A 20,598-nucleotide genomic window follows, 5' to 3' on the forward strand; every position below is an offset into this window, starting at 1 on the left:
CTGTGGTATTATCATCACTGTCACCTGACTCAAGGTGAGACCCAGAACTCCAGGGTTAGCCAATGTAATAACAGAACACATGCAAATCTCTCCTAACGTGGAAATGACCAATTTGGATAAAAATGCATCAATAGCCTCATGTAAGTCTACTTCTGCAGACAGGTGGAATACCCTATTAAAACGTCTGCCAGTTTGTTTTCAAACAAAGCCTCACCAAAAATATAAAATCTTAATGCTTACTTCTTGTAAGGCTGAATCTCAACTGAAGTGGTTCTATTAAAATGAGGTCAGTTCTTAGTATTTATGTTGAGCGCTCAATAGTCCTGAGCACTGCCAATCCAATGTGCTGAAATGAAGATAATCGGTAACTATGACTGTCTGGGCCAACAGAAACTTCTAGGTAATTTAAGCTCGAAATCTTGGATTCACTACTGTGGGAGGGGAGTGAGAGAATACTTTTTCAAACTGGTTATAAACATATAAAACAACTGTGTTGTTTTTGTTGTGTGCTCTTGACTTGGTTCTGACTCACAGCATCTCTGTAAATCTTTACAGGAGCACAAAGCCTCTTCTTTCTCTCATTGAGCAGCTAGTGGATATGAACTGCTGACCTTGCATTGGGCTTAACAGCCCAACGCAACATTGGGGTTAATGAGCCCAACTCACTACTCCACCAGAGTTTCTAAAACAACCCTACTTTAAAAAAAAAAAAAAAAAAAAAAAAAGTCCAGCAATCTTCAACACTCATTAGATTTGTGGATTTGTTCATTAAAGTTTACTCTATATTCCATAATTTTAACAAGTGTTTGGGGGGGGGGTGGTGGCTGTATTTTGGGCACACTTGCTCAAGTTCTGGATTTCCTTTCATTTTAAAAGACTGACTGAGGCATTGGTTCTGAGTTTAACGATATATTTATTAAAGTGTTTTTATTAACAAACTTTCACCAGAAAGTTCCGAGTGTGTTAATACAGCAGGCACATTGGCATCTATGTTTGGCATCTGGCAGTCTACAGAATTGCACTTCACTCTCACAATTCTGCCACAATTTTGTGGATTGTTTGGGCAGGACACACACCCAGGCTCTCCCATGAAGTGGTTCAATAGAAATCTTGGTTCGTTCTGATTTAGATGCTCTGAATTCGCAGTGACATCAGTCTGTGACAAGCTCAATTCCACCTTCCTCTGGGCGTTGTTAGTCTGATGCACTAAACTAGAATCCTTGTTTTCAGTTCCTCTGCTGCCCTCCATGTTCTCAGTGTCTCTGCTTTCACAGAGCCCCCTCTGGCTGGTCTCAGCATCACCAAAGGCTTTCCGGAAAGACCCCATGCTTCTGCAGGCAAATGACAATGGCTCCACCACCTTTGGAAGATGCTCTTCTAAGCCCTGAAGGTTGTGTACACCGGCCTGCCCAGGATTTTCTTGGGCTTGAATGTGCTGTACTGGGTGAAGCAAAAACTCCCGCGGCAGAGAGTTCTGCATCCCAGGTGGCTTCCCTCTTCCCTGTAGGCAGGGGCAGTGGTGGGCGTGTGGGGCGGGGTGCACAAAGCTGTCGGGGACATGATGTGCCACCTTCAGCGGTGCCATACTCTTCTGGATCTGGACAAAGTTGCCAGGAGAAGGGGCACACTGGTGGCACAAGCAGTCACCCAACTGCTGGCAGGAGGGCGGGCTGTACTTCAGATGTGTGTAGGTACAGGGGCAGCTACAGCCCCGATTCAGAGAGAACAATTGGCACACAGTGCGCTGCGCAAGAGGGGGCTGGGACAAGGCAGAGCTTGGGTCGTTTTTGGTGTTGTGGCTGAGCTCGCTGTGGTAAGCTTCCTGCACCGGCAGCCCTAAACGCTTTGCTGGGCTGTTGAAGAATTCAGAGCAGATGTGACTCTCTTCGTAAGTGGTCTTCTCAGAGACTTTACAGCTGTGGGACGCCAGAGGCTCCAATTCATAAAATTCATGCTCCACTTCGGAGTTCTGGCCCCTGGGATCTAAATGATACGCGTTCACGGTCTGTGTTTTGCTTTGTCCCTTGTCACCAGGACTTGTAGACAAGGCATGGGAAAAGGCACTGCACTGTAGTTTTTTGGGTAACGGAATCTGACCACAGGTCCCCTGTGGCCCAAGGCACCGGCACATACACTGGAAAAAGAAGGTAGCGAACGCCCAGCTGATGCACATGATCAGCATCATGAAGGTGCCCAGCTGGGTGTACGCCAGCACTGTGGAGGGCATCATCATGGCCCCCGCCACGAAGGTGGTCAGAGCGGCCATTGCAATGGCAGAACCCATGCGACTCAGAGAGAAGACCACCTTTCCTTCGCGGTCAGGGTCTGGAGCTAAACGGTAAGCAACCCCATAGTGGACTGCAAAGTCTACAGACAAGCCAACTGCAACTGAAATGGTGACAGACTCCAAAACATTGAGTTCCCAGCCCAGCAAGACAAGAGACCCCACCGTAACAAAGATGGTTCCAGCTATTGAAACGATGGCATAAAGGCTTATTATGATGTTCCAAGTGGTAAGGAGCATCACACTAAACGCAACAGCAACTGAGAGCCCCATGGCAATGAGCGTGCCGTCGGAGAGGCTATCCTGAAGGTCATAGAACTCCAGATTGCTGACAAACCAACCATTGCTGAGGCCTTCCGGAGCAGAGCTCAGCTCATCTGAAATCCATGCGTCTACCTCCTTATAAAACTGATGCATCTTTTCATATGCCAGAGTGAAGAGGTAGGTACTTTGGAACTCTAGCACGACTGCCCTGAGAGTGTCATTGATGTCAAATCGTGGTCCCGGGGTTTTGCTATCTAAGTGGTAGCCAGTGCTTCTCTCCAGCTCCATGATGGCTCTCTTGATGCACAGCTCAAAGATCTCTTGTTTGTAGGGAAATGTCCACTGGCTGCAGCACGGGTGCTCGTCACAGTCTTGGTTTTCCATCCACTGCTTGAATGTCTCAATGAAGCAGCTGGTGAAATCTTGTTCATCAGTCTGGTAAAAGAACGTCTGATTTCTCAGCTTCTGACAGAAATGCAGAATCCAGACCTGGGAAGCTGGGCTGGCAATGTTAAAACTGCTGTCTAGAGTCAGCTTCCCTTTATTCTTGGGATTTAGTGGATTACCATTGTCCTCGGGGGTCACCCCCCAGATGACTGTGATGGGCATATGGAGCTCCTCTCCATGGTGAACACGCTCAAACATGAACAGCTTTTTGTACTCGGCATCATACCGCTCGAAAGGGTGAGATGCCTGGAACACCTGGAACTCGGATAACTCCAGGGAGGGAAGCTTCATCTTTGGGTTTATACAGACAATGTAGGCCCCGCCTACAGTTAACGCCAAGAACCACAACAGCCAAAGGTAGCGAAACTTAATGACAATGCATGGCAGTACTTTCTCAAAAAAGATTCGCGATGCTTCGGAGATGGCAAAAAGTACTTTGTAGCACTTCTGACAAGCCACTGTCCAGCAGCTCTTGTGATCATATATCTGCTGCTGGGGCTTTTTGAAGCAACTGAATATATGGAGGAGATATCGTTCATGGAGGACCACAACTGCTGGAAGCCAGGTGACCATCAAGACATAATTCACTAAGATAGCCGTGCCTGCGTAAACCCCAAAGCATCGGATTGCTGTAATGTTGCTAACATAGTTAGCATAGAAGGCCGCTGCGGTGGTGAAACTGGTGACAAACATGGAGAGCGCAGCGTGCTGCAACGTGATGCTGACGGTCTCCCAAGTTTCGGCGTGAGGCTTGTCACATTTGGTGTAGTTCCAAACGTCACACAGGACAAAAGCATCATCTGCTCCGATTCCCACCAAAATAATGAGCGCAGTGAGGTTCATGAAGGGAAAAAACTCAAAGTTAAATACAACGCGATAGAGAAAATAGGAAACGATCAAGGAACTAATGATGGCGAACATTGTCATCAGCGTGATGAACATGGATTTAGTGTAGACGCACATGACTAGAAGGACGATCACAATGGCTATGGCAGGATACACAGTATCCATGAGCAGATAATCTTGAAACAAATTGTGTTTGATACCGAACTCAATCCCGGTGACAGTGGTGACGCCATCCGAAGAGTTCCAGTTTTCGAAGTTGTCCAAGTAGATGTTCATCATGCTCTCCCCTTTCTCTGTGGGTGAGAAGAGCATGCTGTACTTTAAAGCTGGCGTGGTGTACTCGGCCATCTTTGGGCTCATGAAGTCCTTATCCACCAAGTAATGGAGGATCTGGTACACGGCGTTGTACTTGGTACATTTCCGAGGCACATTGGTGCACTTGAGCTGATCCTTTCTTCTAGCCACCATGTCCCAGCAGTCTGGCCCCAGCGTGCCATTCTGGTAGTGTTTGGCGCAGGTCCGAAGCAGCTTCAGGGTGTGGGTAACGTCCCGCTCAATGATCTTCTGACAGGACGATCTGTTGTGCAGAATGGCGATATAATTTCCCAGCGTCCAGCTGGGGCAGCACGATGCAGCAGTGGTCCTCTGGCAGAGATCGCCAAACTGGGGGTGGGATCTGATCTACAGAGACAGAAACACCAGAAAGGTCTGAGTTTGGGTGGTCTTGAGGGACAGGCAAAGTTAACAGGACTTAAATAGCCATTCTCTGGAGTCAGCTAGTGGTGTGAATTCAGGTGAGACATCCCGCCCCACCCCTACACACATACACACACACACACACCCAAAAAATTCTAATTACAAGTGTTCTCTAGGCTTGTAATAACACTTCAAAATAGTACTTTATTTCAAACAAGCTAGTTTGGGGAGGACATGTAAGTGTGAAACAATTTCAGTCAACTCTCAGTCCAGGAGACAGAACTAATCTTTAGCAGACGAGACATTTAAAAAACACTTTATAAAGCAATAAAGTGGATAGGCTGTAATGCCATCAAGTCAATTGCCACTCACAGTGACCATGTACAAGGTTTCCAAGGCTATAAATGTTGACGAGAGCCGAAAGCCTCATCTTTCTCCCATGGAGTGGCTGGTGGGTCTGAACTGCTGACTTTGTGGCTAGCTTACCCTACAGCACCACCCAGGCTCTTGTATATATCAATGTTGTTGTTTAGTGCTATCGAGTTTGGTTTGCCATAGTGACCCTGTATAGGGTTTCCAAGGAGCAGCTGGTGAGCTTGAATTGACGACCATGCAGTTCAAACCAAACTTGAATCCAGTGTGTTCACTGCACCACACCAGAACTCCGTATATATCTAAAGGATTAAGAAAATTGTTCAATAGACAGATACATGTAATATTTATGGTCTTGCCTAAAATTTCATTGTCCTGAAAGTTTTGGTGACAAATATATTGGACCTCAATTTACTTAGGAACAAAAAAGATATATCCTAGAAAATTGTCAGGTGACTTCAAAAGTTACTCTGGTCATATATCAAAGGCTTTCCTGTCAAGGATGTGTGAAAGAGTTGGGATAAAATTGTTTCCTGAAATCTGAGTGGAAAAGGATAATATCTGTAAATGAAATACTGTTTCAATGTGATTTAAAAATAAAAACAAATTACTTAAGCAGAAACTTAATTTTCTTTTCACATCCTCAAAAGTTTGTTGATTAACACACTTTTTGAATTCCTGGTGTGTCGCTGTAGCATATAAGCACTAGACTGTCAGATTGGTTTGAACTGTAAGGCCGGCGGTTCGAGCTCACTAGTCGCTCCTTAGAAACCCTATACAGGGTTGCTGAGTCAGAATTGACTTGACAGCACTAAACAACAACAATAACATTCTTTTTAGAGAGAATCTTCACTTTGGTAAGTGGAGAATTGCTGTATATTAGCAAATACAGTAACTCTGGGCTGAGTTTAATGGGGGCAGCATTTCATTTAGAACACGATTCTTAGGGAAGACTTTTCTTCCAGTGGCTGTTCCGACTACATTAGATCCTGGTGTTCCGGCATTACTAGATCATGGTGAAGCCTGTACAATCGTATCATCTTCAAAACCAAATAAGATGAACTGTACTACTTTGCTGAAGTTAAGAAAATAAGAAATACTGCCCTTCCTCTTGAACCTACCCAGAGAGTTCTCATCAGAAGTACCAGAGGTAAAGATGATTTTAGTCCTTAACCTCATCTCTCCTTACCAAAGACTATTCCAGGGAAGAAGCTCCAAAGTTCAAGGAGGGTGTGAGCATCCTCCATACCCCCAGTAGGATTAACACACCTTTGGTGGTGGTGGTGGTGGTTATGTGCCATGGAGTCGGTTCCGACTCATAGTGACCCTGTACAGGGTTTCTGAGGCTGTAAATCTTTACAGGAACAGAAAGCCTCATCTTTATTCCTGTACTGTGGAATAGCTGGTAGTTTCAAACCACTTACTTTTATTAAATTTGTCTGCATCAATGGTGTGGGAGAGAAGTTGCCACAAAACGTGTTTTTAGAAATTGGATTTCACCTTTGTAAGTTTCTTATCATTAGGACTTCGAGTTGGTTCAGTCCAGTTTGACCCTCTGCTGAGAATTTGCCTTTCCACCCAGGATACACAAAATTAGAATCTCTGGTGAAAAATGTGGATTGTGATTTTAGTATATCTGGGATGAAAAGGCAAATTCTCAGCTGGCGGTCAAATACAGTAAACTGGTTTGTAGCCCTGATTACAAGTGTGGCCCCTGGTTGTATGCAGACTTGATGCTGTTTCATACCCCTATGACAGAGTAAAACTGCCCCATAGGGTTTCCTAGGATATAACCTTTCCGGGAGCAGATAGCCTAGTCTTTTCCATTATGGGGTCATTAGTGGATTCAAAAGGCCAACCTTTTGTTTATCAGACAACCTCTTAGTTATGAGCCGAATGCTTAACCACTGTACCACCAGGGATCCTCAAAATCCTTAACTGGAACAAATCACGAGGGGGCAGGGATGTAGATGCTATTTGAGTAGCTGTATGTTGGTAACTGATGAAGATAGACGAGCTACACATAAGAATTCATTATACTATTCTCTCTACTTGGGCAGATATTTGAAACTTTCCTAATAAAAAGTTTTGTTTCTTTTTTAAAAAAGATAACTCTACTGGGGTTAAAGAAAAATGAGCCAAAAGAATTAATATACAAATAAACTACAGTAACATTTAACATTGTTGTACGTTGTTAAGTGCTGTCGAGTTGGTTCCGACTCACAGTGACCTTGGTAGAGGGTTTCCGAGAAGCGGCTGTTGAGTTTGAAATAGGATCTCATTTTTTTAGCTCCTTTTCTGAAGCACAATAATTACTCGGCACTCCATAATACAGGATAATTTATATTTGATTGTTTCCAGGTAAAAACATTGACATTTGCTAACCTGGAGAACAGTGAGTCACCAATAAATAACAGGAAACCCTGAAATAGCATCTCTCTAGTTTTCATGGCAGATAACCAGTTTTATCTCACAAAGAAATAAACATGTAAGTCCCTGGGGTCAGCTTACTGACCTGAAAGAAAGGTAAGGAATCCCCAGTGCCTGATAGTTTTCAGATGGAAGAAAACGAATTATATTCATTAAGAAACTATTAGCTAGAAGGACTGTAGCTGCTGAAATAACCAACTGCCAAAGATTAACAAAATAGGGTTGCCAGCTGAGACTGGGAAAGCAAGCCCAGGATTCTGTCCTTGAATAGCCTTCTCAAGTAACAGCAAGGTTGGCGTCTTTTAATGTGAATATTTGACCAATAATTAAAAAGCTGAGTATGATAAACCAGTTTGATGGCTGCTATAAACAATAAATGTTATTGGAGAGCCAATTCGCAAATTCAAAGGCGATGCTTGTTGATATGTAAGGTTTGGGAAAACAGTGTATTATTTTAGGCCTGATGTGACAAGATAGAACGGTCCCCTAGAGGTTTCTAGTCTGTCATCTGCACAGGAACAGATTGGCAGGTCTTCCTCCCAGTTTCGAACCACCAACCTTTTGGTTAACAACTGAGTGCAAAGAAACAAGGCAAGAGAAATGGCATTGTGACTAATACTCTTTAGTTAATGACTTGGACGCCAGTACCCTGAAGCTAACGGAATGCAGGTGAAGGAATTCTTTAGCCTTCCAAGGAATAAAGTCATGTGTTTCCATTCATCCATCGTAAAGAATAAAAGATTTGCTGAGCATGTACGCATGATGAATAAGGCACAGTGGCAAGACGAGAATATAAATAATTCTAACTCCGTAAAGAGAACCAGTATTTACGTGTGAAGACCTGTGGGAACCTGAGAGGGGGGTGCCAACATACATAAGGGCAGTGTGAAAGTGGCACACCCTTCATGATTAAGAAGTGAAATACAGAGGCATACATTGTGGGCTTCACGAGATTCGCAAGCTGATGTATCTTCATGTAGAAGGCAGCTATATTTTTGCTGTATTTTTGGAAAAGAACTTGATGGGAATCCTTTCAAAATCTTTGAGGTTTATAAAAATAAAAATGGGGTTAGTGAGAGCAATATTGTGTAATTCTCATGAGGAACAGAGCCCTTCTAATTCTAGTTATTTGCAAATTGGATGTTTAGAGAATCATTTGGCTCATGGGGTTATGACATGTTTTTGCGCACTTCCTTGCTAGACAGTAGCACTGGTGGAGTTGACTTAAAATAGGGAGAAAGGAAAGGGAAGAGAGAAAATAAAGAGCAACAAGTCAAGTTTTTAATGACTACTCAACTTCTGAAACCAGTGGCCAAGTTGGAGAAATTTTATTAAGAGTCTGAGAAAAGAATAAAGGGAGGAAAATGAAGCTCCTAATATTGGGTTCAGTTGGCCACTTGACTCTTCTTCCCCATGTATTAATATCCATCAGTTTAAGGGGAGCTTTGGGAAAGAAGGAAAAATAAGGGCCACAGAGCTCTTTGAAAACCAGGATTGAGAAATGTATTCTTGAGGCCTCGTTAAGTTTTGAGGGGAGTCTAGCTGTCAAAAGTTACTTAGTAATAAACAAGGTTTTAGGCACCAAATTTCAAAACCACTGTACATATGGACTCCTGAGAGCCCTAACTTGTACAGTGTGTGAAAACTAGGAAACATGGTAAAATGATCTTCAGCAGAATTTGGTGAGACATCACATTTGTGTGAACTACCATGTTTTTACCCAAATAGCGTGCTTGTTACATGTGCTTTTGTTTGAGAGCTTTGAAACCACCCCCATGCTTTAGTTTCCTAAGTGTGCTCTGTGTGTTATATGGGTGTGTGCACTGCTAATGACTATCTATCTGTCCCTTAGGATGTCAAAGAGCAGGAAGAAGTAATTAAGAAGATCAGGGGGTTCAACTGAAGGTCTTTTTGAAAGAATCTAAGGAAATAGAATTTCTGTTAGGAGGTGGACAATATCCACAGAAATAGAAGTTATTCGCTTTAGAAACCAATGCTTATGTAAATTCTGAGTAAAAGTGGCATATGATTTAAATGGAATCTAGGCTGGTATGACACTGTGGGATCAGCACAGGTCTGTGACCAAATGGTGGGCAGTTCAAACCCATCAGCTGCTCCTTGGGAACCCTAGACAGGGTTGCTATGAGTCAGCATTGACTCAACGGCAGTTAACAACAGAGTCGGAACTAAATGTTCTGTAAACATAAGGGAGGTGACAACTGAAACATCTGGTCTCACTGAGACACTGCACTGATTACCAGCAATTAAGTTCTGCTCTATCATTTTGTGTCCTCCCAATCAACTTGATAGATGTTAATAATTAAGTGCAGTGACTAAGATTTGAGGGAGAGAAAAAAAGAATGTGTCTCAGGACACATGCTGTTGAAGCCGTCGTAACAAATGGCAGTGATCATTTGAAATTTAAACTATCACCCACAGTTTTTACTTCAAGATGACACATGAATAAACCACCTTCATGAAAAAATTTATTATCTGAGTTTACGGTAGAGTTTGAGATTTCCCATGTTAAACTGGTAACCATGCTCTCAGAGGTAAACTTTGAGGTCGTGGTTAACTTTTTCTTCACTCATTTGGGCAATCATTCTTGGTACTGTTTTTTCAAATTTTCACAAGAGGACCACAATACTGCCCTCTTCCCAATTAACTGTCAAAGCATACAAGGGGGCTTCAAAAGTATCTGAACAAATGGAATTAATAATGGAATTTTTCTACAATCTTTTTGAAGCCCCCTCATATAGCTGTGCTCATCAACAGAGACCCCATGGAAATAGACGTGCCATGCTCTTGCCAGAGATTATAAACTTGCTCAAACCTTAATATGAGCCCAGTAGGAACAATTACTAAGGCAAACAGAGCACATCTATTCATTTCAATAGTCCACATTTTTACAAATGTATCAAGTCACACTGTTAGAATTTTTTAGATTCTAACAGTGTGACTTGATACAATTCAATATTTAGAATTCATTGTTTAATCCCTTGTTGATAAACTCTTGCTATCAACTTTTCTGTTTTACAAATCAGCTGACACCCACTATAGGACCGCCTGTCTGCTGCTAAGAACTTTGTATGCAAGTATAGCACCACACAGCTTTCTTTTATATTGTTGTTGTTGTCATTAAGTGCTGTTAAGTCAGCTCTGATAGTGACCCTGTATAGGGTTTCCGTAGAGGCTGGTGAGTTTGAACAGCCAATCCTGAGGTCAAGTGCAATGGGAAATGGTTCTGTTTTAATGTGAGGAAAAGCTAGGTTTAGTCTAAAATTACTAATTTGTTACCTATCATTCTGACTTTTGTCATTGATTGTGAACTCTTTTGGCTGCCAGGGAGCTTAGAGACAAGTTTGTAGCTTGTCATCAGCAACTGTACAGGACTGTGAAGGTTTGCATTTTATGTATGCATTGAAGATAACTGAAAGAAGAAGTCCACGATGCACTGAAGGAATTAACAAAGAACAAGGCACTGGGAATTGATGGAATACAAATTGAAATCTTTCAGCAAAGTGATGCAGCGCTGGAGGTATTCACTCATCTATGTAAAAAATTTGGCCAAATGACTGGAAGAGATCCATATTTGTGCCTATTCCAAGGGGAGGTGATCCAACAGAATGCGGAAATCATTGGACAATATCATTACTATCATGTGCAAGTAAAATTTTGCTAAAGTAAGTAAAAAATGGCTGCAACCATACATTTCCAGAGGTTCAAACCAGAGTCAGAAGAAGACGTGGAATAAGGGATACTATTGCTGACATCAGATAGATCTTGGCTGAAAGAAGAGAATATCAGAAAGATGTTTACCTGTGCTTTGTTGACTATGCAAAGGCTTTTGGTTGTGTGGATCATGACAAGCTATAGACAATATTGTGGAGAATGAGTATTCAGGAACACTTAATTGTGCTCATAGGGTACCCGTACATAGACCAAGAGTTTAATCAGAGCAAGGGAACACTGAATGTTTTAAAATGAGGAAAGGTGTGAACCAGGGTTGTATTCTTTCACCATACTTAATCTGTATGCTGAGCAAATAATCTGAGAAGCTGGATTATATGAAGAAGAGCATGGCATCAAGATTGGAGAAACACTCATTAACACCCTGTGATAATCAGATGATAAAACTTTGCCTGCTTAAAGTGAAGAGGACTTAAAATACTTATTGATGAAGATAAAAAAAACCACAGCCTTCAATATGGGTTGTACCTCAATGTAGACAAAACAAAAATCCTCACCACTAGACCAATAAATAACATCCATATAAATGAAGAAAAGATCAAAGTTTTCATCAACACTCATGGAAGCAGCAGTCAAGAAATCAAATGATGTATTGCATTAGGCAAATCTGCTGCTTTAAAGTGTTGAAGAGTAAAGATGTCAGTTTGAGGATTAAGGTGCATCTGACCCAAGCCATGGTATTTTCAGTAACTTCATATGCATGTGAAAGTTAGTGAATAAGGAAGACCATAGAAGAACTGATGCATCTGAGTTATGGTGTTAGAGGAGAATATTAAAAGAACCATGGATTGCCAGAAGAATAAACCATTATGTGTTAGAAGAAGTACAGTCAGAATGCTTTTTTGGAAGCCAGGATGATCAGACTTATTTTCTCATACTTCGGATTTATTATCAGGAGCGACCAGTCCCTGGAGAAAGATATCATGCTTGGTAAAGTAGAGCGTTGAAAAAGAGGAAGACCTCCAGCGAGATGGATTGGCACAGTGGCAGCAGCAATGGACTCAATGTAGGAATGACTGTGAGGGTGGTGCAGGACTGGGCAGTTTCATTCTGTTGGACGTAGGGTCACTATGAGTCGGTAGTGATTCAATGGCACCTAACAACAACAACAACAACAACAAGCCTTATTATCCTTAGCTGTCTTATGTTCCATTCATATAATTCATTGAACTTATTTATCTAATTTTTGGCATATGCCTTATTTTTTATAAGCAACTCAATATGCTGATTTTATAATCGTTACATACATATTATTGTTGTTAAGTGCTGTTCAGTTGGTTCTAACTCATAGCAACCCTGTATAGGGTTTCTGAGGAGTGGTTAGTGGGTTTGAACTACCAACCTTGTGGTTCAAATTGAACTTACAGCCCAGTGTTTATTTTACAGTGCCATACCATGGCTCCTACATACATATGTTGATGAAATAATATACTGCCTTTGTTTATAAAAGTTACAATGGCACTGTACTGCTTATTGGTTTTTGAGTCTTAGAGTACATTTGGAGTCTAATATTTACTCAAAACAAAAACAGAGCAAAACAAAAACTATGATATTTATTTCAGGCCATGATGGCTCTTTGAGGTTTATGGGAGTGAAGAATGGCAGGTGGAGTGAAACAACACGGGTTGGTGGTAATGATGGGATTAGCCTTTTCATTATGGAGAAACAAAACATGGTGGACACCACACAGACTTGAGTTACATGGGACTGGGTCCATGGCATCTATATGGGGTAAGTCAAAAAGTATCACTACAAAATCATAAATATCTTTATTAAACAATAATATCAAAATGTTTAATACACTGAGAAAGTTATTTTTTTTTTTTCCAGACAGATCCTCCATCTATGTCTATACACTTTTGAAGGGGGTTTCTCCTTTTCTCTAATACTTCCCTGAAGAATACTGCATTTTAAAAAATTTACATCAAGTCAAAACAGCAGTTTTGGCATCCTTGAGGGACTCAAAGTGTATTCCTTTATAAATGTTCTTTAAGTTTAGAGAACTAAAAGAAATCAGAAGGGACAAGACGAGGACTGTAGGGTGGATGGGAGGTTTCTGAATGAAACTCTCCTTGAACAGCCCTTGCTGCCCTTGAAGAATGAGTGGGCGCATTATTGTGATGGGAAAAGCATCCTCGGCACAACTTTCCTGGCCTCTTTCTCACGGATGCAGTTCTCAATTTTCTTAAAACGTCTTTATAATAAGTCCACAATCATCCTGTATCCTCTGTGAAAATTCTGTCAAAAAGAGCCCTTTGGAATTCCCCAAATAGTCACAGTAAATTTTCTGAGCTGACCTCTCTGTGTTGCATTGAACTATCCCATAGATCCCTTTGGAAGCCACTCTTCTGATTGGACTTTATTCCAAAACTAATCCCCACTTCCTGGCATATGGTAATACTCAGTACTCAATAAACATTAGCTCTTAATCAATTGAGTGAATTCAAGCATCAGACTCTTCAGGAGAGGGAAGAGCGAACTATCAACTGCAAAGGCCCAATGTTGTTGTTAGTGACTTTGAGTCAGTTACGGTTCATAGCAACCATCTGGTCCTCAGAAACCCTATACAGACAAGCTATGAGTTGGAACTGACTTGATGGCACTTAACAACAACATATGGTTTTTGAGGAGCAGCTTGTGAGTTTGAACTTCCTACCTTGTTGTTAGCAGTCCAGTGCTTATACTACAGTGCCACACCAGGCAAAGGTAGAATAATGAGGATTAAAGGATAAAGGAGTCAATGAACTGGTGTCATTCAAAGTGTGATTATAATAACCAGACTGGTTAACTTTGTTAAGCTCAACTTCTCATTTGTTAAATGGTTGGTGGTAGTTCTGTGCTGTAGAGTCGGTTTCCTGTATTGTATTTCTGAGGCTGTAAATCTTTATGGGAGCAGGAAGTCTCATCTTTCTCCTGTGGAATAGCTGGTAGTTTCGAACTGCTGACCTTGAGGTTAGCAGCCCTACTTGTAACCACTACGCTGCCAGAGCGCCTTCATTTGTTAAAAGGCGGTTTAAATTGCAAGGCCAAAGGCTCATTGTGAGAAATGTGTAGTACCTAGCATAAATTCTTGCACCTTTATGTGTACTCAGTGGACATCTGGAACTTTAGAGTTAACTTCCTGTATTAGAAAGGTTGAAACCCATGACAATGAGCAGTAAATTTTAAGGTCATTATTTAGAGAATTATAGCTGTAGAAGAAAGTAAGGCAATTAAAGTTACGAAACTTTCATTTATTTGCAGATGATTTGTAGCTTTGGTGTATTTGGAGTGGGGCAGAGAAAAGATGGCACAGAAAATCCTGAGATCCCAGTCAATGGGAAAGTTATCTTCCAGAGTACACAAAACAGTCCCTTGGAAAGAAGAATGGAATAAAACCAGGAGATCTGAGACTAACTACCTAGGTAAGCCATGGAGCTCTCAGAGTACCATATTTTATGCAAATGATACACATTCTACCCCCTCCCACATTAGTTTCCTATGCATGCACTTTATATAGAAGAAGTGCACGTTATTTCCGTAGGCATGTTATAAGTGACAGCACAATGAGGCTTCTGGTAAGGATAACTTCTAAGGATCCTTTTTACCCATGATTCCATTGAGACCAGGTTGCATCAGGTTGTCAGAGTAGCACCTAGTAGGGCACATTATTTGACTGTCCACTAACTATGGACCTTTGGAGTTATGCTGTGAATACAACGAATTCCTTTTCTGCCTGATTACTGTGCTTGGTAAGATCTATTCGTGACATCAGATAGCAGCTTCTACTTTGAGAAACTGCTCCTGGAAATGTGAAATTGGCAGTTCTTCCAAGCCCAGAGGCAAACTTTGTCATTCTTTTGGCTTTAGAGAAGGTGCAGAGTCAGCGCCAGTCCCTTGCATCCTTTTGTCTTCTAAAGCAGCAAGGCATTTGGAGCTCAAGCCAATCTGGGTTGGATTACACAGATACTGTATTAATGCCCTTTGATGTCCCCTTCCCCAGCCAGGGCCCTAAATTTTCCTTTGAGGTCACTGGCCCAAATGACCTATTGACTGCCAGAGAGGCAGGCATTGTACTGCATAATTAAGATGCTGACAGCTGCTTCAGGGAAAATGTAAGCAACAAGAGGACGGAGTGAGATAGCTAAAGAAAGAGTGAGTGTAGTGTGTGTGTGTGTGTGTGTGTGACACCCATGAGCACAAGAGGGCTGGGGGTGGGATGGGGAGAAGAGAAAAGAAAAAGAAAATAGAACAGAAGAATGAGAAAAAGTGGAAATGTGGTCACTATGAGTCGGAAGCAACAAGATGGCATCGAGCTTCTTTTGGGGTTATTATCCTGAAGAGACTATGCTGTGAAATCATTTTAAAAAGACCATAATAAGAAAGACAACATGTTTTAAAGGTGGAGAAGCACCAGATACTTTGATCCTGGGACCTGAAAGAATGCAGAACTGGCCTGCTGGTGTTTACTCCTTGGCAGATAAGCCACTTAAGGACTTGATCTGCTCAGATACCAGGGTCAGAAAAGGAGGTTCAATAATACAACCTTGTTTGTGTTGAATAGATGTCAGCAGCGTTACTTTACATACCCTCGAATTATCTACATTGCACATTGATTTAATTGCAGGTAAATTCCATAACGTGTCCCCTCCAGCTGAAGTAAATACCACTCTGGAATACCGATCACCTGGTGATAGGAAGAAAGAAAACAAAAAGACTTAGAAATTATTCATTTATCTCATAAGGCGCAGCATTCAGAAACAATTCAAACTAGGAAAGCCACATTGACAATTCATTGTTGTTGTTGTTAAGTGCCGTTGAGTTGGTTCCAACTCATAGTGATCCCGTATAAGGTTACCAAGGAGCGGCTGGTGGGCTTCAACCAGCCACCTTGCAATTAGCATTTAAGTGCTTATCCTGTAGTGCCATACCATTAGCAGTGGGAGATCCTGTCCTTCAATGAATTCCAGAAGAAAATGTTAGAAAAAAAAAAAAGAGAGACAGAGATTAATGCTAAAATGGTCTTCTGATGTAGCACTGTATGATTAGTACAGGACTGAGAACCACAAGGTTGGCAGTTCAAACCCTTGGAAACCCTACACAGGGTCACTGTGAGTTGGAACCCTTGACAGCACTTAACAACAACAACAACAACAACAATGCTAAAATATTACCTTAGCTTAAAGCTACTATTCTCTACTCAACACATGTTAAAACTGTAGCAATTATAGAGCAATCTACTGTGGATCCATCTGTGATTGGGAAGAAGAATCCATAAGGACTTTCAGTAGGAGACATATTCAGTGTCTCACTTTTAATTTCAAAACATTACATAGTGGAATATAAAATCCAAGAATGATGCACTAGGGAATATCAAGGGCAGATTATGTGGATTCTCTCTGGCAGCTAACTAAAGAGGAAAGAAGACAGGTGATGGATTTCAAAGCACTATACATATTCAACTACATACAGAAAGCTGCCACAATCATAGATATCACTCACATTCTGGTAGAAGATTTGGTCTCTCTGGTACACCAGAGTCTAGAAAACTTACTTTGAAAATCAGTTAAATACAAAACGTGTTATTGAGTAAGGGAGTTTGTGACACACTGGAATGAGCATGGTCTTTGGAAGTCAAACCTGGGTGTCAGCAGGTCCTTTTATTTACTAGCTGTGTGACCTCAGGCACCTAATAACGTCTCTGAACCCTGGTATCCACGGCTGTAAAATGGAGACAGCAACATCAACCTCAAGCAGTTTTCAAAATAGATGCTCAATAAATATTGTTTCTGTCTCCTTGTTGTTGTTGTTGTTATATGTCGTGGAGTCGGTTCCGACTCATAGCAACCCTGTACAGGGTTTCCGAGGCTGTAAATCTTTACGGGAGCAGAAAGCCTCATCTTTCTGCTGTGGAACAGCTGGTAGTTTCAAACTGCTGACTGTGAGGTTCGCAGCCCGATTCATAACCACTACACTACCAGAGCTCCTTAGTCATTAAAAAAGACATAATATGAACCAAGTAAAACAACACAGATTAATTTTAAATTATTTAAAATGCTTTCACCGTGGTAACAAGGAAAATCCATTTGCAGATTTCTGATGAAAGCTTTATCATGTAAGGCTTTTACTCAGAACCAGGAAGTCTTCTGTAATAAACTCTTGCTTTTATCAGACTGCTATTATCTTATGTTGACTGATTTTGGAGAGCAAAACAAGTCTTGTGGAAATTGCAACATTTTCCTTTACATAGAGCCAGTACTAGCTTTAGTCAAGGTAGAACCTATTACTTAGGAGACAAAAATTTAGTATTGCTGACTGAAATACAAACATTAATTTCATGAATGCTAATATTCTTTCTGGTCAAGATAGTAACTAACACATGTTGGGTTGTTGTTGCTGTCGAGTCGGTTCTGTATAGGGTTTCCGAGGAGCAGCTGGTGAGGCTCAACCACTGACCTTCCAGTTCAAACCAACCTTACAGTCCAGCGCATTAACCTGCTGTGCGACACCAGGACTCCCACAGATGTCGGGTAAACAGTAACATATAGTTTTAGTTTGTGAGAAATTAATAGCCAGAACATGCAACTAACCAGAGTTCAACTTTTCTAACACAGTAAAAGCTGCGAAAGCTAGGCCCTATACAAAGTAGAAACCTATCAGAGAAGGAAAACTCACAATATATTCCACTACAGGGAGTTCCCAACTTATGACATATTTGAGTTATACTGTATTACACTTACGTTTTTGTTGTTGTATGTTTTATTATTTGTAATATATATTACATACAATATTGCAGAGTATAATTATTGTTATCATTCTCATGGCAACCCCTAAAGACAAATTAAGATTGGATTTACAAAGACATTGATAATAAAAGGTAGTAATAATGAAAACGAAAAAGAAAAATGGATATATTTGACTTCTATCAGAACCAACTTAGAACAGAATCCTGTTGTTAAGTCAGGGACTACTGGAAATAGAGAGCAATATAAAAGTAGCAAGACTGCACACTGTCAAAGGCAAAAAACTTGCAAGACTTGGAAAAACAAGGCAACCTTGCTGAGTTGCGGTTTTCACAGGTTCTACAGTATGTATTTTTTTTAAGAGAAGAGACAGAAACAGAAACTTGAATTGTTTTCTGGGATCCGTGTCAGATTCAGGCTAACTTTTATTTTTTCTTGCTCTAAAGGAAACCCTTTTGGATTGATAAGAGTCAGAAGCAACTTTATGGCTTAGTTTCGTCTGGTTATTACTAGACAGTGAGATAGTGTTCAAAGTAAAGACCTTGAGGCTTGGCAACATCTAGAAACATCAAGGATCCAATAAGGTCCTGTAGTTATCTAATAAAACAGACAACATTCAAGAAGGATTTTCAACAAGTTGAAACAAAAAGTTTTAGTGGTAATACTCGGTTAATCAGAAATTATAATTACACACTAAAACTCTTTACTCCTAATTACTAAGGTTAATCAATGATTTGCATGTTGTTGGTTGCAGTAGAGTTGATGCCAACTCATGGCGACCCCATGTGTGCTGCGTAGAACTGCTCCATAGTGCTTCCAAGGCTGTGACCTTTCAGAAGCTCACCTGGCATGACTTCCAAGGCACCATTCAGCGAGTCTAGCACTAAGCCATCTCAGGAACTCCTTATATTACACATAGTCAAACCTGCCAGAGCTGGAACTTGACAGAACTGCCTTGATTTTGTGAGTCCTTAAGTTGTGGTGCCATAGGATACGTACTCAAGCTCAAGGTCGGTTTGAACCGCAAGGTCAGCAGTTCAAACTCACCAGCCGCTCTTCAGAAAACTTATGCAGGATTGCTATGAGTCAAAGCTGACTTAACAGCACCTAACAACAAGAAGTTTGTGAATAATGTAAGCAATGTCACTGAACAATTTGAGTAGAAACTGTTGAATGGGAACCTAAACTTCTGAGTCAACCTTCACTGAAAAAGTTAAGAGTCTCGCCACTTTTTTAATGCTTTCTATTAGTGGGAAATATTTGCATTTTCCTTGTCTAACAAGTTTCGGCCTTATACCAGTTCCAGCTTTCACAAGTTTCACTGTATTTCCTCTAGGTCAGGAGCTCTTCTCTCCTGGCAACTGCAAAACCATCAAACTGACTTTCTAAACTGCAGCACATTTCCTTTTAGCTTGTACGGTGAATTTGTTGCCAACAGTTGGACACCTAGAGATTCCATTTTAAAATCTGTGCTCCTGGTCTCTGAGAAATTCTTGCAAGGCTCCAATCACCATACTTCCTATTGTCTTATCCCCAGCTAGCTTCACTCAATATTCTGTGCCAGCCATTCAAGCTTTGGACCCCTGGACTTTATTTTTGTTCTTCTTTCTGTTGTTAATGCTTAGTGCCAAAAGGCTCTTAAGACATGCTTTTTGAATGAATCTAAACTTATAAAATATAAAACTATATCTTTGATAATACAGATTGTTTCAGGATTCACTAAAAATGGACTTACTACTTGATCTAGGGTATCTTTTAAATAGGTAGCACAAGAATTTTCTTTTTCCTTTGAAATTATGGAAAAGGTAAAAATAATTTTATTAGATTTGTATCTTCCTTAGAACTGAATATGATTCAGTCATCTCTTTCTTACTGTTTTTACTAGATGTGGATAAATTCACATTAGTAGTTGACTGATTTAGTTGAATTAAGAGTAATGAAGCTCAAATCTCTTAACACACGACAGAAACAGTGATGCTCGGTGAATGTTAGCCACATGCTCCACTCAGTGTAGATTATAACTGTGCTCGTTCCATCGTAATTCCAGACAAGGGCAGTGGGATTTTTCATCTACAATGATGCGATGCCACTCACTTGGAATGTCACAGAAGAAGCTGTCTTTATGGAAGTCCCAGTCAACTTCTCTTTTCTCTCTTTCATAATGACCATCTGACCACCTGTCATCCCGATGGCTGAAATGGAACAAGAATTTGATCTTCAATAAAGCTCTAGCTGTTTCAAGGCCCCTAAGGATATTGGTTAACAGTACATATTTAATACTTGATGTTAAGTCACAAGGATTATATCTGAGGGTCCCTTGTATAAACAACACTGATTTTCTCACTTTTGAAAAAGGAAACCTTACCTTTTCACTCTAACACAAGCTCTTAAAAGACCATGACAAGTAAAACAAATCCAATGGCAAGACATTTTGAGTGCCACATTTTTTTTTACATTAATCTTTTTGTTCAGGCAGTGTTTAAAAGTGGAATTCATTAAACAATGCTTTGTCTACAATTAACATGAAAAAAATTACCTTTTGGCTTGCTCATCTGCATATTTAAAAGGATAATTTGCTAATGTTGCTTTGTATCCAGTATTTTTCACCATGTTATTCCACGTGACCAGTCTTTGGCCTATCGCAGTCCCTCTTGGTTCAAAACCCTAAGGCAAAAGATTACCAATTTCCATGAGTGTCGTTCATTTTCACTTCAGGCTCAGTGTATTATAATAACAGTTTGACAAAGCAACGTCAAGGTGATACATTGCTTTCAACAAAAACCAGAG

At 40.9% G+C, this 20,598-nt stretch overlaps 1 protein-coding gene across 1 annotated transcript in view; it reads right to left on the reverse strand.

Moving 5' to 3' along the window:
• Nucleotides 1-916: 916 nt before the first annotated feature.
• The window catches only part of DISP1 (dispatched homolog 1 (Drosophila)), a 72,357-nt gene continuing 52,675 nt past the window's right edge, over nt 917-20,598 (reverse strand). Inside the window, exons 4-7 of the mRNA XM_006871149.1 lie at nt 20,348-20,475; nt 19,906-20,003; nt 15,658-15,755; nt 917-4,522 (exon numbers count right to left, since the gene is read on the reverse strand). Of these exons, the coding sequence (XP_006871211.1) occupies nt 917-4,522; nt 15,658-15,755; nt 19,906-20,003; nt 20,348-20,475 (3,930 nt within the window). The remainder of the gene's footprint in view (nt 4,523-15,657; nt 15,756-19,905; nt 20,004-20,347; nt 20,476-20,598) is intronic.

Source organism: Chrysochloris asiatica, unplaced genomic scaffold, assembly GCF_000296735.1.
Source record: "Chrysochloris asiatica unplaced genomic scaffold, ChrAsi1.0 scaffold00161, whole genome shotgun sequence".
NCBI lineage: Eukaryota > Metazoa > Chordata > Mammalia > Afrosoricida > Chrysochloridae > Chrysochloris > Chrysochloris asiatica.